At 39.6% G+C, this 23918-nt stretch overlaps 1 protein-coding gene across 1 annotated transcript in view; it reads left to right on the top strand.

Annotated features, from left to right (window-relative positions):
• The window catches only part of col28a1a (collagen, type XXVIII, alpha 1a), a 40655-nt gene extending 19824 nt beyond the window's left edge, over nt 1-20831 (top strand). Inside the window, exons 10-34 of the mRNA XM_054606589.1 lie at nt 1294-1347; nt 1449-1517; nt 1649-1717; nt 2931-2999; nt 3216-3284; nt 3381-3449; nt 3538-3606; nt 4342-4410; nt 4502-4573; nt 5599-5667; nt 6062-6133; nt 10487-10555; nt 11482-11550; nt 11776-11844; nt 12203-12271; nt 12642-12710; nt 12845-12913; nt 13240-13308; nt 13434-13514; nt 15809-15844; nt 15937-15973; nt 17107-17661; nt 18447-18595; nt 19982-20258; nt 20537-20831. Coding sequence (XP_054462564.1) covers nt 1294-1347; nt 1449-1517; nt 1649-1717; nt 2931-2999; nt 3216-3284; nt 3381-3449; nt 3538-3606; nt 4342-4410; nt 4502-4573; nt 5599-5667; nt 6062-6133; nt 10487-10555; nt 11482-11550; nt 11776-11844; nt 12203-12271; nt 12642-12710; nt 12845-12913; nt 13240-13308; nt 13434-13514; nt 15809-15844; nt 15937-15973; nt 17107-17661; nt 18447-18595; nt 19982-20258; nt 20537-20709 — 2541 coding nt within the window. The 3' untranslated portion in view covers nt 20710-20831. The remainder of the gene's footprint in view (nt 1-1293; nt 1348-1448; nt 1518-1648; nt 1718-2930; nt 3000-3215; nt 3285-3380; nt 3450-3537; nt 3607-4341; nt 4411-4501; nt 4574-5598; nt 5668-6061; nt 6134-10486; nt 10556-11481; nt 11551-11775; nt 11845-12202; nt 12272-12641; nt 12711-12844; nt 12914-13239; nt 13309-13433; nt 13515-15808; nt 15845-15936; nt 15974-17106; nt 17662-18446; nt 18596-19981; nt 20259-20536) is intronic.
• The last annotated feature ends 3087 nt before the right edge of the window (nt 20832-23918 follow it).

The raw sequence follows: 23918 nt of genomic DNA, 5'->3' as shown, positions 1-23918 counted from the left end.
TCATCACTAATATTTATGTTTTGCTTATCTTGTGCATTTTGGAGAGGTGGTAGCGGTAACATTTTCTTAAAGTGACAGGGTAGAAGTGGGATTATTCTCCTGTCTGGCGCCTAACTCTTACTTTGGATATTTGGAGGTAAAACCTATGCTTCAAGGTACAGTCATACTGGTTTGAGTCAGTAATACTGTCTATCACAGTCAGCATACAGGTTTGGTGCTTAAACCATAACTACAGTTAGTATTTCGTGTTGGAAGTTGACACGTGTTGCTGGCTTTCACAGGAAAACTCCCGAAAAATGAGGACTGATTTTTCATGCGATATCATATGAGCCTTTGTGTGAGGATGCCTGCATGATAATGCATTTGAAGCTCTGATTGTTTTGAAACATCAACAATATTTAAACTTTGCAAAAAAATCAAAGCGCACATTATCAGAACTATGACTTCATAAAACAACGTGTGATAAATACTTAAAAGATCTCTGACCATCAGATAAAAGACCTGACCATTTGATATTTTTAGTGACATGAATTATATAGGCATGCTTTGGTTGATTTTGCTTACTTTTCTCATGATACAGTGTTGATCTTCTGAGGATTTATAACTTATTAGGACAGACTGTGTGTCAGAGAGCTTCATGTGGGGGAGACGTCCATAAAGTCCAGTCACTCTGCTCGTAGACTCCAGCAGAGGGCGCTCATAGATCACCAGCCAGTGCCCCATACGCTGTTCCCAATGTTTTACAAGCTGAATATATCTGACATGCATAATTAACAGTTTCATTTAAACATGCACCCAAATCTCCAACCGTTGCAGAGTTGCATCTGTGGTGATGTAGGCGCACAATTTTCACATGAAAGGAAAATTATTGGAGTAAAGAAGATCTTTTGTTCTCCTGCATCTGCGTCTCACATTTAATATCCAATATTTGATAACCCACGTGTAACACGTGACTACGTACCTTTAGTTGGCGCAGTGGAAGATGCTCTCAGAAACCACCACAGGTAACTGGGCTCAATCCGCTGTGTTAGTCAATGGGAAGCCGGTAAGGGATCCGTGAATCAGAGCAGACACATAATTCCCAGAGAGCAGTGACAAGACTGCAGAACTGAAATAAATAAATAAATAAAAATAAATACACAAGTCTTGTTGCATTACCGTTATTTTAACTAAAATACTGATTATTTCTTATTTTTAAAAATGGTAGTTTAGTTTTTTTATATTTAAGTGCTTAAATGTTATTTATGGTTTATATGTGTTTACTTACCCCTTCCTGTTTTGTTCCTGTCTCAGGGAGCCAGGGGAGGACCTGGAGACCAGGGTCCAGAGGGGACATCTGGGTCTAAAGTAAGAATGCTGGCAGTCAAACTTCAAATATATCAATTGAATCAGTTTGTTCACAGGTTGAAGCTATAGGCACGTTTGTTAATTCCTCCCTCCCCTAACAGGGGGAAAGAGGACTGAGGGGTGCATCTGGACCTCCAGGAGACAACGGCATTGGGTTCCCTGGTCCCAAGGTAAATTTCAGGTTCCGTTTAGAATTTGACTGAATAAAGAATAATATGTTCCTTCTTTCCTATCGCTAGGAAGGCCAATGTGTGTCCTGTTTGATTTACAGTCATTTCTAATCTGCAAACTTACTTTTCAGGGTGACAAGGGAAACCAAGGAAGACCAGGTCCTCCTGGACCAATGGGTTTGGGTGAACCAGGAGCACCGGTGAGTTCACAAAACTAAGTGAAACTAAAGAAATGTACTGTCACTAATACCATCATCTCATTCCTGTAGGCTATGGTATTTTAGAAAGTGTCACTGAATTTCCTATCAATGCATGAATTGGTGATTTTTTTTTTTGGGGGGGGGGGGGGCATGCTAGCCTCCTCGCTATTAGCCTCCTAGCTACCTAGTGACAAAGGCTAACACAGGTGTTCTCATAGACGGAAAAAACGAATTAAAATTCCTTGTATGCGTAAACATACTTGGCAAATAAAGCTGATTCTGATTCTGACCAGTAATCCCTTCCTGTAAATTCCAGTGTGTCAAAGGTTTCTGATCTGTTTTATTTTAATCATGTGACTGACAGAACGTGACCTGACGGAGGTCTGATAGAGTCCATTCAGGCTCGATTGCTCATTCTTGGTAGCGGTAGGGTCTGAATTAAACTAATCCACCCTAAGCAAACCTGATTTTAGGACATGAATTCAGTTTTTGGATCTGAATTTGACAAACTCTCTGAGCACCACATATTAGATGCTTGAATTTTTATGAGAATTTGTGAACCTTCGAAAATTTGAAATTTCTGGATTTAAAGAAAATTAGAAGGATTCAAACCGTGTAAATTCAGACTTGACTTTTAAAGTAAAATATTTGAATGCTACATATTCAATGGTTTTCCAATTTCCACATTAAGTATTCAGTAGTGGGTATTTCAGTTGCTTATAAAATGCTAACTATTATGCCCTTCCTTTGCTTCCATAAAATGATGTTTAAAGGCCAGCCCACTCAAATCTCCAAAAACTAATTTAGTCACAAACCCAAAGGGATCATTACAGAGATTTTTGCCGGCCAGTCTTTTGGTTGGATAATAATTTGAGGAACACATCCAAAATGTTCATTCAATAAATGTCCTGAATACTCTTGATAAGCAAACTGAGTATTTTTTCAATGTTTCCAGGAGCACAAGCACATTTACATTCATATCCTTTGTATTGGGGTGTATATCAAAAACTCAACAAGATAAAATGAGCTATCTGCATGGCCAGGTCTGGGGGGTTTGGGGTTGACCTGATCCTTTAAAACACAAAAGTTACTATTGACAGTGCAGCTGCTTTTCCAGCAACTGGTTTGTATCATTGTTGCTTGAATATTATAATATATAATATAATGTAATGTCTGTTAAGTCAGTACTTCTATCTTTGTGTGATGTGTTTAGGGTCCAGCGGGGCCACCTGGGATGCAAGGGTCGCCAGGGTTTCCAGGTGAGGGTCTTGAAGGGTCCAAGGTAAGTTCCAGGACAAGCTGGTTCACTACAACTAGCATGTGTCTTTATATTTGTCCTCTACTTAAGACAGTCTGCAATCCACAGGGAGAAACATTTCCACAATGTATTTATGAACTGTACATTGGTTGAATGATTTGATTCTTTGGATGCTAATATGTTGTGTTATTCTTCTTGGTGTTGCTGTTCTCTTAACCCTCCCACTGTGTTGTCTTGCAGGGTGTCAGGGGGTATGAAGGTCCCAAGGGCGGCCGTGGTCCTCCAGGAGTTGGGTACAAAGGTGATAAGGTACGGGTTAACTGTTAAACATTGTTGAGATTGCAGACGCGCGTCTAGTGAAAACCTGCGACGACTTGTCTGACCTCTGACCTGTCTGACCCTCAGGGAAACACGGGAGCCCCCGGGCTGCCGGGCTTGGTGGGTTTCCCCGGGGCAGGCATGCAAGGAGAAAAGGCAAGGCCAATGAAAATGTTTGTTCCCCCTGTTTATCCTTTATTTGTGTAGCTATACTTTAAATTCTGATGTCCTGCTCTGGCTTTAGGGGGACCAAGGGCCAGCTGGGCCTTCTGGTCCCAGAGGACCTCCTGGACTGGGTATAGTTGGACCAAAGGTCAGTAGCAGTTATGGATAAAGAGTTGACATTGTGGAGTTTATATTCAAAGGAATGAGTAAAGTTTAGCAGAGTTAAACATGTATCTGACATTCATGATACAGCAGAATATACAGTAAATACATGGCTTTGAAGCACAGCTGGGCCTCAATATTGTGCTAAATGTCAGCACTTGAATAAATATACTCCTGTCACATGTGGCCGCTGCTAAACGAACATGTGCAAAAATACTGAAATAGTCTCTTTTGTTAGGCCTTGCCCTACTTCACTCATTTACTATTTGAAATCATTAAAAATAGATCCAATGTGGCAAGAAACAAGCAGTCATATGATCCAACAGGTTAGAGGCTACACAAACCAGCAGCAAGAATTCCTTGATTTGAAATAGAAAATTAAACTATAAGTACACCCAAAATGTCTGTAACAATCTCTCCTTGCACTATAAAACTCCCAGTTTCCTCTACTGAGTGTGTGGTGGGCTATAACGAGCAGGATACTCTGCAAACTGTGATGGATGTGTACAGCATATAATTCTGGTAGCTAATATTTTTACCAAGGTATTTTATACCAGTTTTGTGCCATGATTTCCTCACAGTCAGGTTATTTTACTTTCCCTTTTTAAGTTGTAAAATCTTAAAATATGAGATTAACCTGAAAACCAACAATAGAGCGCCAAAAACACCTTTTGAATCTTTCAGTTGTTGGTCGTTTGATGTGATTTGTGTTGCTTCCCAGGGCGATCAGGGTTTCCCCGGAGAGCCCGGACATCAGGGAGAGAGGGGTGTTGGTGAACCAGGATCCAAGGTAAGACAACCAAAATCCCCATCGAATAAAACAGGTTGAATAAAAGGCCCAGTTCGACCCAGAAGTGTTGATTTTACTTGTGTTTTCCCAGGGGGAGCCAGGGCCAGATGGGGCTGCTGGGATACCTGGCATTCCTGGTGAGGACGGAGCTGTTGGGCCTAAGGTGAGGCACGGTCACATTTTGTAAAATGACATGGTCCAATCAGAATTAAGTCCAGATCGGATATAATGAACATAACCAAACAATTAAGTACGTGATATATTTTGAAACGGGTGGTCATAGGAATACATAACAGTACTATCATTTGAAGACAGTGGAGCTATGAAATGGACCATTACTGTGTAACAAGTATTTGAAATTATATTATTAATAAAATATGTATTATTTATTACATAGTTTAATGAAAACACCCTATCAACATAGAAGCATTGAGCTGATGTACTGCTGCATAACACAGTAAGATAGTTGAGCAAATGTTAAGCTAGCTAACTCCTTAGGGGTCTTTCCTCCAAAGATGGTTCCTTTAACCCTATATCTGTGCTGGACATGATGGTGTCCGGACAAAGACTTTAAACTTGTATTTACTTTAGCCAGAAATACAGTGCTGCAAGAATGAGTCCTAAAACCCATAAATGAGTCAGCATTTTTGCATTTCCGAGTCCCTCGTCACAAATTCAGTTCTTTTTGGAATGTTTTTTGGGTTTTTTTTTGCCGTTGTTAGCCCTTTTAACACCATTAGCTGCTAACACCATTAGCTGCTAACAGCCTACTCAGACATCTTGGTGTTCAGAGCTGTATGGGTTGAAGTAGTGGGCCAATCACACATTGCATTAAATCGAAAAATGCTTGCAGTGATTGGCTGCGCTCAACATCATGAAAATAGTATGTTTTATCCTAGATCGGAGCACAAAAAGGATTGATTGTAAGTATTGTTTGATTGGAAAAGTTAGTTAGTTAGCCCCAGTAGGACAGAACATTAAATGATCCCTCTTTGTGTTACATGTCCACCTCAGCGTTTTGTTTCAACAGGAATGAAACTACATCGAGGAAGTGAAAAAAGCAATTTCATGATGTCTCTTAAGATGAACTACACCCCTGCTCTGTCTTCACTCACAAGCTAGCTTGCAATTCACTTAGAAATGTTTCTTTAACGCTGTGATGCAGTTTGATCTGCTGTTTTACTCTAGGGAGAGATGGGGCTGCCAGGTGTGCGAGGCCTAGAGGGAGCACAGGGGAAAGGTATCCCTGGAGAAAAGGTAATCCATAATTAGCCACTGTGCAGCTGCTGCCCAAGTGAACTTCCAATCCCTTAGAGGATATCCCTTTTTCTGTTTGTTCAGCATAAACAAATGTTGATTTGTTTTAAAATCCCTTGCATGTGGGTTCTTTTAAATGTGAAAGTTGTAAAAACTAGGACACGTAGGTTAATAGTAACTAAGAATTCAAAGTGGTGATTGTACATATTTTCATACCTGTACTGTCATTGTCTTTATTTACTCTGTCATGTATGCAAAGTTTACTATCTTGATTATTGTATTAAGTTGTATTTACCTTTCAGGGCAGAGATGCTTTTTGAACATACTACACCTTCCTACTAGGGTACCAGAAGTACTGAGATGTAACACGCCATGTGTATGTGTTTCTTCTCAGGGAGACAGAGGTGACCGTGGACCTAGGGGACTTTCAGGGTCTCCAGGCCCCGTTGGACCTGCTGGAGCTAAGGTATGTTGAATAGGTTACCCATAAGTACTAATCCCAGAAGAGACATTAAATTACATCACTCCTGGTTCTTATTTTACACACACACATCGTCCGTGGCCTGCCCACTGAGCAGTTAGGGGTTCTGTATGTTGCTCCAGGAGGAGAACTGGCTCCCAGTTGACTCTCTGTTATCGGTCCGTGAGGGACTTGTATTCCACAATCAAGTTGAAGCACATAGACTAGGGGTGGCCAAACCTTTTTGATTGATGGCCATATACAGAAAATATTAAGGGGTCAGGTGCTAAATAATAATAGTGCATGCATAGTTTTCAACCAGTTGCAAGAAAAACTGTGTTTTTAGACCAGAAAACCTAATATGCCAAAAAAAATGATATGTTGTCAAAACAACCATGCAACAATACTAAACAGTTTAACGTTTGACATTACAGTGCCCAAATATCACCAGAAGTAGTTATGTTTCTGCTACTTTTAAATTGAATTATATGAGTTTAAAATTCAATAATTTTAAACTCATATACTCAAGTGCCCCCTTAAAATATGATGTTATGTGTAAATCTGTAAAAAAGCCAATGGTGTTTTTTGTTAATGGTCTAAAGTTCCATTTTAAAGATTACGATGCAAATGTAATATCTGAATATATAAGTTTAATTTTGAGATGTAAAAGAACAGGCCAACAATGGTAATATATATTGCTTTCTGCGCCAAGAGGTTACTACAGAGATAATTTCACAACATTTAGTCAACATCTTTGTTTTAAACTAGGATTTGCTTTGCACAGTGCCTAAGTCATTTCAATCAGGAGAGGAAAAGAAAAAAAAAACACTGCCTAATATTTCCCCCAAAATGATGTTTACTTACCAACCCGGAATTAAATGAAAATGACATTTTATAGATTTGGCACAGCAGTAAGTCTCCATTACCTGCCCCAATAATATATCATACATCGCTTGTAAGGCATTGAATGGATTTAACCAAAAGAGGTCAGCGGTGACCTGAGGATGTGATGGACACCACACGGGAACAAAAGTGCTGCAATGACTAGGTCAGCACTGATCAGAGCATCCACGAGATCAGCCAGCAATAACTTGAGGACAGCTAGACACAATTACGAGAATACAAAAATATGATCCACTTGTAAAAAATTGATTGGATGCTACTTACCAGATATGACGATATAACACCAATTACCCAATATGACTGTTATGACACCATATATCAAAAGACAATTAATATTGGCAATTAGCAGAATACGATGAAAATGGAACAATTGCAGATTACACATAAGTAGTTATTAGAAAAATACGATGGATACAACTTATTGCTAAATAGATGAATACGTAGAAATAGAAAACCTGGATGTGAAGAATTAGCTAAATACATGAATATTAGTAATTAGCCGAATTATATATTTACTAGATTTTATGAGTTATCTTTTACTGGAAATAACAGATAAAGGTAACAGTGAGCAGCAAAATAGCTGTTGAGCCAACACGCCACCATCAGTTATATGTATGTATCGAGAATGTGGGCAGGCATGATTACGGAAGAATTTAGATGCTTAACAACGCAATAATGACAGATTATGATAGCAGGCAATGAAATGAAAGCAATGGCAGTAACAAAAGCTCCGACACCAGTTAAAACATGACTTACAAGAGATTTAGGGCGGACTTAAAGAAGTATGGGCAGAGCCTGAACAATCAGTTTATCTAGACTTATTGTATAGAGCAGATCAGGACAAACCTCTATATTGACCCAACATTCCCCCACAATGCTGCTCCTGCAATAAATGCAATTCCATTTAAGAGATCACCCAAAGCAGATGCTGCTGCTGCAGCATATGTGATTCCACTAACAGATCCCCATGCTGCTGGTGCAACGCATGTGATTCCGATCACCCAATGGTGCTGCTGCAATGAATGCGTTACATGACAGAATAAAGTTACCAACATGTGAAGTCATGAGGACTATGGTGCAATGACTGGGGTTACGATAGGTCAAAATGCACTATATGTAAAGAACCTTTATTTAACTAGGAAGACACACACTGAGATGAAACCATTTTAAAAGAGACCTAGCCAAGACAGGGTCAGATAGCAGCATCCAACACATGACAGGACAACAGTATGAGGACACATTAGACCATGATGCAGTGTATGAGGTCGCGTTAGACCATGGTGCCTTGACAGTGACCCACTTACCAGAGTACCACAGATAGGAGGAATTGGTTAGCTATGAATAGTAGTATCTAGAAGAGAAGAGAAGAGAATCTAGAATGAATAACAAAATAATGAATACATCAACAGGAAGACATCTTGCGATGGAATTGCGCAGCTAAGATGCCAAATCAGGCCAGAGTGAAAAGTGGGCTTGGCTCCTGATGGACGTGCTCAAACTGCAAAAATCTTGGACCCGTTTGAATTTATTTAATTTATCTTTATGAGCTGCGCTGATATGGAAAACTTCTGAACATGTCAAAATGAGCGTGCCCTTTGCATTAAGGTTTGCCTTCGCCTGATTAAAAATGTAACCATTTTCCGTGTAACAGCAGCATGAACGTACTGAAGGTAGAGAGACAATCATATTTAAAAAGAGACAGCAGCAAGATGATAGGCTAACCACTTAATTGTGTCGCTGTGCTATTGGATTGAGGAGACCAGCTGATCTAAACAGCTGATATCATGATTGACACCCCCGAACAATGACAGCGAGGAAATCATGAGTGAGCATGGTGAGGAGACATTGGCAGATGTATGAGAAATAAATTACAAGACTAAGCATACAATAGAATTGTATTCCTGACTGAACTTACGCTACAGCTCCATATAATAGTTTACCTTTTAAAATAATCTCTAGCTGTTGTGGCCAAACTACGTCCTGTCCGCTGTCCATTTCTAAATGGTCTATTTACCTCCAGCTGCACCCAAGAAGCTGTTTCCAGTGAAAAAGCTTGACCTACCTGCTCAGCTGCAAACAGCAGTCAGACACAGTTAAAGAGCAGCTGGTGAAAAGAATGCAGCATTTAAAGAAACATGTTTTTCATCAGGAGTTGGTATTGACCAAAAACGGAGCTAAAGGAGAGTGAATATTGGACTTTCATTCATCAGGTGGACATAAACATGACTCCAGATGAACTATTTTGTTAAACAATAGATAATTTGTTTTCCAACATACTAGCTACTTTACAACTTTATCCGGTGATAATACATCAAATGTTGAGTTTTCAGCTTGTTGGCTACAAGTATCAGAACAATAGGAACATTCAGGCTCCCTCGTGTGGCTCAAAGGTGTACTGCAGATATAAATGTTAAACAAAAGACTATGGAAGAAATTCAGCAAATTCATTCAGCTACCCTAATCAAATCTCCAGTGAACCCCTCTGAGGGTCACGACCCAATCTTTGGGAATGACTGGTTTGCATAATTCTTAGCTGTGTAAGGCATATGTGAATAGTTTTAAATGGGCTAAGACACACAAAACCACTATGATCCTATAAATCATTAACTAACAGCCTTAAAGCTGCACCAGGCTAATTGATATTACTGTAAACAGAGCACAAGGCTAGTTGATGTTCAAGAACAGTTAGCCTATTTACATGTACACCAGAAATTAAGCAACATCAGCATTCTTTTGGAGTTTCATTTTGTCTGTCTCTGATGAATGTAAGTCCAACGTCCACTCGACTTTTAGCTGTTTTGGTCTCGACCACCTCCTGAGAAAAAACATCTGTCTCCTCAGCTGCTGAATGCTCCACTATGTTAACCAGCTTGTTGCTAACTTTATCCGTCAAAACATTTTGCGTGCCGTGAAACCAAAACAATGAGCTAAAGGAAGATGAAACACTCCAGGGTGAAGGGAAACTGCAGAGTCCGGTGATATTTCTCTGTGATTTCATCCCTATAACCGACACCTTTCAAATTACACAATCATAATATCTATAAATGTTCAAAATACTGACCAGCAGCTTTAAGGAAGAATTACCATAAATACATACAGTGTAAAACTATCTAAAATAGTGGTTTATATGCTACCGAAGAACTGAAACTGTTGGTGGGATGTTCAGTGTTGATGCATATCTTGATGTTCAGTCTTATTCACCACCAGCGTCTGGGCCTGTAACTTCTTTTATCAGTTTGAGTCTGAGAAATCAGAGAGAACATCTGGTTCGGGTTACTTTCAACAGGGTTCAGGAGGACTGTAAGACAAACCATAGTTTATATTCAGGCAGCAGACGGTTCTGAAAAGTGAAGCCAATGAGGAACTACTGCTCTACAGTACTGCTGTTATGGTCTTCTTGACACAAGCTGTCATCTGCAGACAGCTTAACGTCATTTCACTGACATTTTTGTTCAGGGAGAGCCGGGGAGTCCGGGACTGGTGGGCCTTCCAGGACCTGCTGGGCGTGGCTTACCAGGAGCAAAGGTAATAACACCTAGGAAATCAGTTACGCACATACACTCACAGACCCATAATGAAACAGACACCCTGCCTGATGAGTGATCAAGTGATGTTTGACATTAGAATGAGTCTAACAAAGCGAGAAACCAAAGAAACCCCAATATACCCAGTTCAACCAAAGTGATTTGAAAGATAAAGTGAGGACAAATGTTAAAATGATTACCCCCTCTGCCCTTTGTAAATGTCTATTTACATAGAAGACTGCAACCACCTCCTGTTTCACCTTGGGTGCTCACTGTCATTGAGTGTACACACCTTTTCTATGCAATGAGGGATACTAACAATGTTTTGGGTGTGCTCCAAATGAATGGAAAGTTACGTTCCTTCCATTACTTTGATGTGCATTGTCAACAATTATCTTGCTGATAAAAAGGCCTATGTGGTAAGCCCGGTGGGCTAGCAATACACTGGTGGAAATCCTAACTACAATAGCACAAACTCATTTGGCTATAAAAAAAAAACAACACAAAAGAATACTCCCATGTATTGTCTATGGAGCAGCTCCAGATTACAAGTTTGGGACTTACTTGACTGGTTTCTGGCGTTGAAGGGAGTAGCTCATGTTGTTCCCCTCCATTGTTGTAGTTGGGGAGATTTGATCTGTCTGTCTGTCGTTCTATTTTCTTGTTATATAGATTATTCTCTTTAAAAAGACCACCATTTATGTTTTGTGTATAGAATAACAATCTGTAAATTAGCAGCTGTAGGAGTAAAGTAAATGTAACATAACTTATTTACATCAATATCTTATCTGTTTTCTGCAACTATGTTTGTTTTTCTCCTGATACATAACAAAAAAACTATTTGTAGGGGGTATACACAGTAAAAATGGTATTACTTATATTATGAGCTTTAATAGTGGGTTAATTGTTAATTTTTCGATATAACAGGGAGATCCTGGTCCTGTAGGACCAGCTGGACCTGTTGGAGAAGCTGGAGTAGGAATCATTGGGCCGAAGGTAACACAAGCACAAGATTTATTAACCTATATGAATATATCACACCTCACTGCTTTTCCTAATCCTTTTGATAAAGTGGTGTGTAAAGTCTTATCACATTACAGTACGTTTGCAATATAACCACCTCCAGTTCAATCTGTTTTTGATGCTAATGTGTATAGACACAGTGTTACCTTACTGTTTGTCCCCCTGAGTATTTGAGCTGTTCTCCTGGTACTCCATCAGGGTAACAAAGGAAATATTGGACCTGTGGGGCCACCTGGAATGAAGGGAGATGGCTCCCCAGGACCGCAGGTGAGAGGAAACTGTTATCAAAAATGAGGAGTACAATCGAACTATGCTCATATTTAATGCAAGAAATCAGGCTGTTTTCATTCCCTCTTTGTACAAAAAGATGTGCACTGGAATTCTTGCAGGGTTGCCTCTAAGGAAGATAAACACATAAAAAAAAAGTAGTTACGTGTTACGTAACTTGTGTTTGTAGCCTTAGTTAAGAAAAAATAATCACAACACATGCTCGCACTGCTTGATATTCGTAGGAGAACTCACAAAAAATAAGAGTAACATTGCGTTAGATATCATAAGAACTGTTGTATGAGGCATCGTGGAAGAAAGACACGTTTGTAAATCAACATTTTTCTGTGACCGTTAGGGCCTGCCTGGCTTACCAGGAGTGCAAGGAGAGATGGGACCTGAAGGGAAAGGACTGCCTGGACATAAGGTGAGCACTCATTAAGTGTTACTTAATGAATTAATGAGTTAGGATTCTTCACAAACAATTTAGAAATATTTCTACACAATTACCATAGCATACTATAAGCATGAAGATGATTCATGCAGATTTCAACTGCTTAATATCAGCTTCAACACCAAAGAAGCAAAACTCCTCTTAAATGTGGATATGGTTGTGAAATTTACAACAGTCCATGTGGTTCCCATTTGGAACAGACTATTGACTTGTGTTTAGTGTTGTTGGTGATATGGAAAGGGACAATAGTGGAAGTGTAACAAACAAAATGGTGGTTAAGGTGCTGTATAAGATGGATAGTCAGCGGAAAGTATTTTTAGTCTAAGTTTGTTTTGTCTGTCAGGGTGACAGAGGCTTGTCGGGCATACCAGGGCCATCAGGTCCTTCTGGAATTGGACTTTATGGACCAAAGGTCAGTGTGTGGATCTACAGTATAAACAGGGAGTTAAAGAAGTCAATTTCTATTGTTCTTATAAACCATTTCTTCCATATATTATAACATTAGCCTAATAACTTAACAAATACTGTGATGCATTGTGCTCCCAGGGCTCTACAGGGCAGCCTGGTCCACCAGGCCTGCTAGGGCCTCCTGGAGAGGGCATCCAGGGACCAAAGGTAGGCAATAAAAGCACTTGCCAAGACTGGAATGGATTACTTCAAGATGATCGGATCACAAATATGCCCCAACTGTATCATGTTATTCATCAAGAATGGGATAGGTACTTTCTTCGAGGATTCAGCAACCAGCTACTACGGAGCTGAGCATGTTCATCCATCGTCTTACAAGGATGACCATTGTCTCCCCTTAAGTCATAAGCCTTTGCTGTCACATCAAATAAATCCATCAGTGATGTTTTACTCAATAAACAGGGCTAGAAGATACGTCTATATGCTGATGATACTCTTGTTGTGCTTACCAATTCATCAATCTTTATTCTAAGGGAGAACCTGGGTTTCAGGGGCCAATGGGCCCTCGGGGACCACCTGGGGATGGCCTTGCAGGAGAGAAGGTACTGACAATACAGCTACTGCATGTGCCAATGGTTGCATGTCCTGTGGCCTATTGCCTATGATTACCAGTGCTCCAAATTTGCTGTAATAAGGAGTGCTTTCACACCAACTTACTCACACACAGGGTGACCGAGGCATTCCTGGAGACCGGGGAAAGAAGGGAGACAGTGGAGACTATGGAGAACCTGGATCTACTGGACCAATGGTAACACAGCATGTCCCGTCGTGCTTTATTTAATTTAAAATGGAACCTATGAAGGAACCTCCTGATAGCATTTTTGTGTTAATTTCAATGGTGGGAAAATGTATCACATACAGGCTTCAATCAGCAATTTTCAGGCTGATGCAATCAGCAATTTATCATCATTAGGATGGACTGGTCCTAAACAGATTACTAATAAGGACCTGTTCTACAGTTGTAGTCTCTATTTGTAGGATTTGAACACTTCTGACCTATGCGAGTCCTAGTGGTAGTATCCAAAAAGACATGGCATGGCACTAAAACTGAGATAACTCAGAGTAACTGTTATAATTGTGCTGTATTTTTGTGACATGGAAGACATTGTATTTAGTAGTTTTGTATCTTATAAATACTGTTCAAGTCAACATTTTTATGGTAAATACAACTGAGAATCCAATATTTCCTGAAACTCCAACTTAAGGTGGTTTGGCTAAAAGCCCCAAAAGTAGGAAATTGGTCCTAACTGGCAAAAATGTATGTAGCCTACATGTTAACATTATACATTTAATTAGTGTATAATCCGTACCACTGGCTTGCCAGTGTTTACTTTCAGCCTAATTCAAATGTCTTATTGGTAAATATAATTTTGAAATTGATATTTATTAATTTTAACATATTATTTTGCATAGAAATATGACCATTCATCCTCAATCTATAGGAAAATAATCAACCTAACTTGTCTAGATATAAATGATTGACTTGTTACCTCAGTTACCTTTCATTTACTCATACACATACAAAAAGTAGTGCTACTTTTTTCATTTATAATTTTTCGTTACTTGCCAACCACAAATTTCAATAGGTCATCATATTTTTAGCTTTACACAGTGCTATATATGAAACAGCAACTTCACAATCCCTCCCAGGAAATATCTTTCTCTTTGCTAAAAGTAATTGCAGCTTCATAAATATGTGCGTTTCCATCCACCTGTTTTTGTGGTTATTTTTTCAATTTGCGCATAAAAAACTGTGAGTGAAAACATCATTCATTTGAAAAGTTGAAGTATTATAAAAAAGTTTTACACTTGGCTGAAGTGGAAAAGTTGGTGTATTGGTCAAAACAACTAATGTCACAAAGTGCATCCAAACAGACTCATCATATTTTAATTCATGCCACCGAAGAGCTGAAAAATTGCACCAGATTAAAACAGATCACGGTGGACTAATGATGGGACTTTGAGTCACCTTTCTCAAATGAATGCATGAATTAAACATTTCCAACAGGTTTTCTACATGGATTTGTTTGAGTTTAACAAAAGCTTGTTTAATTACGTCATCTCATTGTGCTCTCTTCTTCTCCAAAGGTTAATTGGCACCTTACTGGAGAAATAGAACCACCAACTATTTAACACCACACTCACTTCCTAATATGCATTCAGTTAGTATGTGTGATAATTCGGGGGGGACTTGAAACTTGACAATTAGCTGTCCTAAGTCTTACTCTGAGGTAGGAGTATTATCTGTCCTAGAACAACTTTCATAATGAATACCAGCCTGGTCACCTACAAAAATACATTCCTATACAGCGAAACTGCATTGTCAAGTACACTGACATCTTTGGTTCAGAGATAGAGCGGGTTGTCCAATCCAAAGAATGGCTGTTTGATCCCCAGCTTCTCCAGTCTATGTCCAAGTGTGCTTGGGCATGGCACTTAACACCAAGTTGCTCCTGGTGTTCAGGTGGCAACTTGCATGGTAGCCTCAGTGTATGAATGTGTTTGTGTGAATGGGTGAATGATAACATGGAATGGAATGGTAAATGGACTGTACTTGTATAGCGCTTTTCTAGTCTTCCGACTCAAAGCGCTTTAACACTACATGTCATCATTCACCCATTCACACCCATTCATACACTGATGACAGGGGCCATTTATTTCAAGGGAAACACATTTTCTCCCAGATGAATCCCACAAACGTTTCTAATCAAAGTCAGCACAAGTCCACGTGGGGAGGATGTCAGGGTGGTGGATGGGTCAAACAAACAAACAGGACTTTTACCAAGGGGGACACTGTTCAGGTCCTATGTAAAAAAAAAAACGTTGACTTATTTTTATTCAAGCCCATAACGCTAGCCTCCACCAATCGGTAGAAACTAGCAGGCTAAAACTTAGCTGCTGATCAGTTTTTCTGATTCGCAAATAAAAAAAAAAGTTTAGGTAGTTAGCCAAATGGATCAGGGCTTCCATTAATAACTGTCACAATGTATTTGTCCTATGGAGATTAGCCTAATACTTCCTAATGTGAGTTTAATCTTACAGGGGAGACCTGGAGAAAATGGAGAACCAGGACTCAGCGTGAGTAAAGTGACTGGCATCAATGACACTGAGCTAATGTCTTGACATTCAAATGTAAAACCAATTTTTTTCATCTTATTTGTTGAACACAGAGAGAAGAGGTCATCAGGATTATAAGGGAAATATGTGGTAAATTACTAATTTTATCATTTTTTGCATCAGTTCAATCTTAATATTTTTGTGTTGCTTATTGGGGTGAACATTTTGTGGGTCGGATTTAGTGGCATCTAGCAGTTAATACTTCACCCACTTCAACGTAAAAACGTAAAGGTCCTAGAACAAACATGCATTTGGTTTGTCCATTCGGGCTACTGTAGAAACATGGCGGTGCAACATACAGCAGACTCCATGAAAAGGACCCGCTCCCTCTCTATGTAGATATGAATGGCTCATTCTAAGCCTACGAAAACAAGATTTATAGTTTCAGATACACTAATGAAAACATAACAATGCATATAAGATTCCATTTCTGCTAAGAGATCCCCCTAAATCCAGACACTGGACCTTAAAGTGGCCCTATTATGCTTTTCCACTTTTTCCCTCTTCTTTAGTGTGTTATATACTGTATATTTTTGTACATGTAAAAGGTCCGTAAAAGGAGTGTAAAACCTGAAGTCCAAGCCTTAAAGGAGTTACCCTCCCCCTCAGAATCACTGTTCCTTAGCTGCCTGAAACGGCTCCATTGAATTCTCTCCTTCACTTCTGTAACTTTATGAGATCACAATGTTACAGAAGTGACGTAAAACTCTCCGGCTAGTTTGGCCGGCACTCAAACAACAAAAGAGAGAGACAGAGCTGAAGCTCCGGTGGAAGAGTTTTTTGAAATGTGAAACGTTGACCAATCACAACAGAGTGGGCTAGCTGACCAATCAGAGCAGACTTTGCTTTCTGGAGGGAGGAGCAAGCGCTACAACGGAGCATTTCAGAGAGAGGGTAACTTGAGATAAAAATATGCACCCGGAAAATAGCATAATAGGGCCTGTTTAAGTAAAATACATATTAAATAAATCTTATGATATAATGCAGTCCCACCAAAAATGCTTTAAAACATAACAGAGTTGAGTGAAGACAAATGCAATGTAAGAATAACAAGTTAAAGTCTGAGCTGAATTTGGAGCGTATTTTGTTCCATCAGGTGAGATAATAGGCTGCACAGAGATAGTACTTATTCCGAAATTTTAGATTTACAATGGTTCATGATTTTATATTCACAACGCAGTTTTTTTTACAATTCAAATTTATCTCTGACATTTGTTGTCCAGGTTGTGGTCTCAAGTGCAGAGAAAGCCCTCTGGAGCTGGTGTTTGTGATAGACAGCTCTGAGAGTGTGGGACCAGAAAACTTTGAGTTGGTGAAGGACTTTGTGAACGCTCTTATCGACCGTGTGTCGGTAAGCAGAGAAGCCAGTCGGATCGGCGTGGTGCTCTACAGCCACGTGGATCTGGTGGTGATCAGTCTGCAGCAGCAGTCCAGCCAGGACGACGTCAAGGCCGCCGTCCGGAACATGCCTTACCTTGGCGAGGGCACCTTCACGGGCAGCGCCATACATCGAGCCAACCAGCTGTTTCGGGCCTCACGGCCAGGTGTGAGGAAGGTGGCTGTGGTTTTGACGGACGGGCACGCCGACCCCCGTGACATCATGCAGTTTGAAGAAACGGCAACGGACGCCCACGCCGAGGGGATCGAGATGTTTGTGATAGGAGTCGTGAACAAGACCGACCCTCTATATGAAGAGTCCCAGGCTCAGATGGATGTTATTGCCTCTGATCCTGATGAAGAGCATGTCTACCTCATAGATAACTACAGGGCACTTCCCAGTAAGCAATCAATGTCTTCTTAAACCAAAAACCACACTGTTGACGATTTGCAACATTGGCATGCTGACACATAGCATGCTGTTGAAACTTCAAACCTAATCGAGTTGGTATGCACCATTCATCACCCACGTCTGTAATCTTTAGATCTTCCATTGTTTTCATCAAATTCAAATTAAATGGCTTTCAGCCGTAATCTAGTGATAATGTATCCATGGTAACTGTGTAAACAGGAATCGTTAGCTGCTAATGCAGCATTACTTTCATATCTCAGATTCTCCAAAATGTAAACAAAGACAAGCTACTCAATACAGGGATAATGCAAATAAAACTGCTGACTCACTCACAGGAAAGTATGATGATAACTTTAGTGCTAAAAACTCAGTAATATTAAATGTCAGACAGAACAAAAAAGTAGGAATGACAACCTCCTTGATCATTTTACGTTCTGTATAGTGTGCATGCTTAGTACAGATGTATAGTATCCATGTATGGTGTTTGTTTATAGTGTGCATTTACAGTATGCGTGTATAGTATGCATGTATACTGTTCATGTATAGAATACATGTATAGTGTGCATGTATGGTATGCATGTATTGTGTTCATGTATAGTATGCATGTGTAGTGCAGTTGATACAGGGGTTGATATAGTCCACTATCTCGTGGTAATTGACTCAGTAGTTTGACATTGACCAAGGGGGGTTAACAGTCAAAAAAATCTCTATCATATATGAGTACTACCTGAACTGGTCATTTTTGTAAATGCATCGTTATTTGTTTTGGTACAGCTCTGGAAGGCAAAATACTGAATCGGATTTGCGAGCAGGATGACGGAATGGCATTTCTACCAAACTCTGTCTTCCCACCTCTGGAAATCCACCCAGAGGTTCCAGAAGACGGCCGAAAGAAAGAGTTCACAGTTAAGGAAAACATACAAGTAATGCTGCTTTTTATCTTGTTGGCAAAATTATACTTAAATAAATTACTGTTGACCTGTTCAAAAAAGAAGTTATCTCGAGACACTTTTCATGTAGAGCAGGTCTACACTGTACTTTAGCTTTTGGTTGCTACCTGTTGGGTTGAGAGAAAGAGAGACAGGATCAAAAATGATAGCACAAAAGCTATAATATTAATATGAAGAGGACTAATAAAAAAAATTATAGTAACGGTGACGGCAAGATGGCGAAGGCAAATTGCCAAACTTGAGGCTTAAAAACAGCAGTCCACTAACCAATGGTAGTATATAAGAAGTGGATGTAATCATTGTGATGTCAGTCTATGGATTAGGCCACAACATTGTCTCTGTGTGATATCACAGTGTTAGTTGACTTTATATCATCATAGCTAAACATTGTTGCATTTTGGAATTAAACTAGTATTGAGAATGGCTTTAGTAGTCTTTTCAGCATGACTTGTTGGTCAGTATGCTACTTTGGTCCACACTGAAATATCTCAACTACTGTTGGATGGGTTAGCATGACATTCATGGTTCCCAGAGGATTAAACCTACCCGTGATCTCTCTTTTTCTCTAGCTGCACCATAAGATAGACATTTTTGGGGGTTTGAAGTGTAATGTCTCAACAACTAATGAATGTATTGCCATGAAGTTTAACAGACTAAACCACTCAGATTGAAAAATAAAACTTCGATCCCTGTACTTTTTTTTCCAGAATCAAACTATTTTTACCTAACTACTGGCATTCCCATTATTTTGTGTTTAGTGCTAATTTGTAAATGTTATGCTAACACCATAAACTATCGTTAACTATCATAGAGCTAAATGTCAAGCTAAAATTGCCATTGGGCATGTTAGCATACTGATAATATTATTTACCTCAAACTATTACTGTGCTTAAAGGCACAATGTGTAGGATTTCTTACCATAGACTGTATTTAAGAAGTGGACGTAGTCATGGTGACGTCAACCGGAGGTTGCCTCCTGGTTCTTATAGAGGTTGATGCCCAGAAACCTCCCAAACGACGATCGTTCGGTGCATCTCAGCTCCATCATTGCATGTGATAGGTTAATGTCAGTCAGTCGGGGTAGGCGATGCTGACCAACTTCTCTTGGCTCATGAACAGATATGATTCAGGCTTTTATTCATTGAAATATGATATCAGACTCCAAAAGTTACCCTTGACACCCATCTCTGCAGTCAATGATGGTACTTATGGTCTCGGATGAGGCTAGTCAGGCTAAGGGCTTTTTTTCCACTAGTGGCTGCATGGAAGACAGAAAAGACTGCATTGAGAAGATAAATCAAACTGTGTCATGTAAAAGTGTCTGCAAGTGTGTCTGATCTGAGTTCCTGTACTTTCCAGCTTGAACTACCAGTGGAGACAGTGACAGCCTTGACTCCACAGTCCCACGAGTCAGGTCGGGCCGACGAGAACCTGGTTGATACCAAACTGTTGGTGAAGCACTGGGATGAGCTGCCCGTTATTAAGTTTGCCTCTCCCGGTGGCGGGGGGCTGCAGGGCCGTGGTGTGATCTCCATGGTGGGTCCTCAGACTCCGACTGGCCGGCTGCATAAGGCTGAGAGCAAACAGGCGCCGGTCAGCCCCCCTCCTCCACCCCAGACCGACGCATCGCTGCCCGGTAAACAAGCAGAGTGGCGACAGATGGACCAGCCTTTGATATGCGCCTGTGCATCATATAGAGTTTTACTGATAAGTGTATTTCCTACACATGACAAAAAAGATGGTGTCATAAGAGATAAAATCTTGAGTTGTGCAACACTTCGTGCCTTTTGTTACACCACAACAGGCAGCTTATGCAGATGACCTGCTACATGCATGTTGAAACTGTGACACACAGTGAGTTATCAGACCAAGACAAAACATTTCATTCAATGCACCCTTTTGTTGGCCTTTCAGGTGAGGGGTGCAGTCAGCCTCTGGATCCGGGTCCCTGTCGACAGTATGTGGTCAAGTGGTACTACGACCCAGAGGCCAACGCCTGCGCTCAGTTCTGGTACGGAGGTTGTCAGGGAAACGCAAACAACTTCGAGGCCGAGGCCAGCTGCAGGAGTTCCTGCGTCTACACGTAACAAACTGTGCTCCGAAAAATAGGATGTGCGCAAAGCGAACATGCTCCATCAACTTCGCCGAGGGCAGAACAGGCTGACCCTCATCGGACTGCTGCAGGTCAAGGAGGGGATTGAGAGCAGACCTGGACCTCCTTACTGTTTTTCAGGCTACGTTCCCACTGCAGGTGCTCCTGCTCAATTTTGAACTGCTGCACATGTACTAGCTGGTCATTTAGGAAAAATACTAATATCTGCTCTGGGATTTATACCCAAATATAAAACTCCAAACTAAAACAGGAGAATCTAAAAGACTGGGTTCAACATGCAATCCCTGATGCTAATAATTTTATTGTCCCTTTCTTTCTTTATGTTGTCCATACACTCAGCCTTACTCGTCTTTACACTGGACTGGAACAACCAGGGGCATGTATCACGAAGCAACAATGGTCTTAGTCTGTTTTGTTCTGTCTTCATTGAGCTGAACATCTGTGATCCTGGGTCAACAGGTTCAGTTCTTCAGCTCTGAGCATGTGAACCTGAAGGTTCTTAATCACAAGCCACCACGCTCAAGTCCTTCAGTACCATGAGTAAACCTTACTATAAGGCGAAATACACAAAATACTATAATCACACAACTTGAATAGAATAGCTGAAAATAATTTTGAAATATCCAACTGTTAAAGTAACAGGCTACTACCTCTGTTTTACATTCCAAACGCAAAGAAGATTTTCGCCTCAGGTTACCTGTGCAAGTTCGACCGCCGGATCATTTGTGTTAACTTGTGAGAGATATGAGAGTGGTGGCAGTCTGAATATCTAACCATATGCCAGAAAGCAAATAAGAGTTTTACCCAAAATGTGGAAATATTTCTTTAAATCTAAACAATAGACTGATTTATGGCGACTATGGACACACATTAAACTACATTTGGAGGCGGTTTAACCCTGTAATGCACGACAAAGTGACCTGAACTAACATTCTGATCTTTGCATTTTATTACTCAATATTTCATGAATTCATCAACTAGGTTGTCTTTTAAAAACATAATTAAAATGTTCATATCACCACCCCAAAAATGCCCAGCGTTGGTCAAAATTACTTATATGTATTCTCAATGGAATTTGATAGATGTGAGTGAGTGCACAATGATTATGTTTGTCTGTGATGAGATAACAACAAAGGAATGCAAGAGTTATTTAAAAAAGAAAAAAAATCAGTATTTTTCCACGAGTCTTAATGGTAATACAAATTCACATTTAGAGCAAGTGGCGAACTCAGGCTCTGAGAGTTAGGGGTTTAAAACATATAAGGGCACTAGCGTGCCGAAAAATTTCATGCATGTATGGCAGTTAATATATATAATATATATATATATATAGACATAGATATAATACATATATAATATATATATATATATATATATATATATATATATATATATATATATATCTATCTATATTATATATAGATAGATATTATATATATAGATATAATATACTTATAGAATGCAATATAGAATGACTTATAATAAGTAGAACAGAAACATTTTTTAAATCCTGGGTAATGACATAATATTGTAAAAACAGATATTAAAAAGAACCGCTCAGCTTTGTGTCATATAATAGGGGAAATGAAAATGTTTGACCCATGTTGTGCATTAGAGGGTTAAACAGCGTCTCTGAAAGTGCAACTCATTCAGAGTGTTGTTGTATTCCTCCCTCTTCGGTCTGAGCAGGTTCAACAATAGCAGCAACACGGGTGGAGTCAGCCAAAGAATAGCAGAGCCTCAACAGACAACTGGGTTTCACATCTCAGTACACAGTGTATAATGAATACAAACAGTCAAACTCTGCACCACAATCAGGACATTCCATCTAGTCCATGCAGCTTGGCAGCACTCACAGCTGTGGACAAACAACATTATAACTCATTCTGTCAGTTACTATGGCAACTTATTTCTCAATTATTGGCAGTTGTGTCTAAATCTTGTTAGATCAATTACATGTGGCAGTAAGAATTATGTCCTGACAATATTAACACTATCAAAACAGCACAGGGCAAAACATCAGAATTGAGTAACTTTCACCTGCAGTGTGAATATAGTTACAATATATATTATTGTTACAGATCTAGTTTATGGACCCAACAGTGTATAAAACACTTTGTATTTCATTTTAGGGTATTTCATTCTTTGTTTAGCTATTGTTTTTGTGGGTCACTGTTTGTGGGTGTTTCTTTGAGTTGTCCACAAAGCAGCAGAGCCTTTAAGGGCATGTTGATACCTAAGCACACTGTGTATTCTTAAAGGGATAGTTTTGGTGTTTTGAAGTGGGCTCGTATGAGGTGCTTAAACATAATCCGTGTATTACCTACAGTAGAAAGAGATCGGTACCCCCCCCCCCCCCCCCCCCCCCCATTTTGGAGAAACAGAAAGGAATACCGGCAAGGGATACAAGGAATATACTGCTGTGGAAGAGGCCTGCAGTAAAATGTATTTTGGAATCCTAAAAGAAAGGCTCACTAAATAAATCTGTTTATGTAAACATATGCTATAACATATTACCGTCAGACAGCCCTTTCAGACAGGCAACTGAACTAAAAGAGAATCTTGGCTATGCTCTTTTCAAAGCCAAGTTTCACTTTAAGTTCAGTTACCCATCTGATATTTAAAATATAGCGCACACTTAAACACCAGTACATTGCTTTGCTCTGTTTCTCCATATTGGGGGCATGACTGACTATGAATAAGTCCCAAACACACAAACTTTTCCTTTAACCCATTTAAGGTATATTCACACTAATGTTGTAGCTACTTCAATATTGATTTCTTAAGCTGTAGTTGTTTTAGTTCATCTTAAGAAAAATATTTTAACTTCCATTATGATGAATGTTGTATGGAAAGAGACACACTTGACTGTAAAATATATTGTTTTGTTGTTTAACACTGTTAAAATGCCAGAAGGAATAGTAGACTTAGTACATGGTAGTTCAACAAAATAAACCTTTTTTTCAATAAATAAAATATAATTTCTTAAAGATTGTCCATTTAATAACCCTTTCAAAAGTGAACACAGAGCAACACAGATATTGCATTTGACATCGAGGACACACCAAATAAGCTCAAAAGTCATTTTTTGCAAACCAATTCATATAGCAAACCTTTGTTGAGCAAGATTCCAAATGAGGACTTAAATCTTTGAGCCAGAGTCAAAGTCAAATCTGGAGTCTT

The sequence above is a fragment of the Anoplopoma fimbria genome, chromosome 10 (assembly GCF_027596085.1).
Source record: "Anoplopoma fimbria isolate UVic2021 breed Golden Eagle Sablefish chromosome 10, Afim_UVic_2022, whole genome shotgun sequence".
NCBI classification, from domain to species: Eukaryota; Metazoa; Chordata; class Actinopteri; order Perciformes; family Anoplopomatidae; genus Anoplopoma; species Anoplopoma fimbria.
Note: the sequence above shows the minus strand (reverse complement) of the source record. Positions and strands in the feature narration are given on the sequence as shown.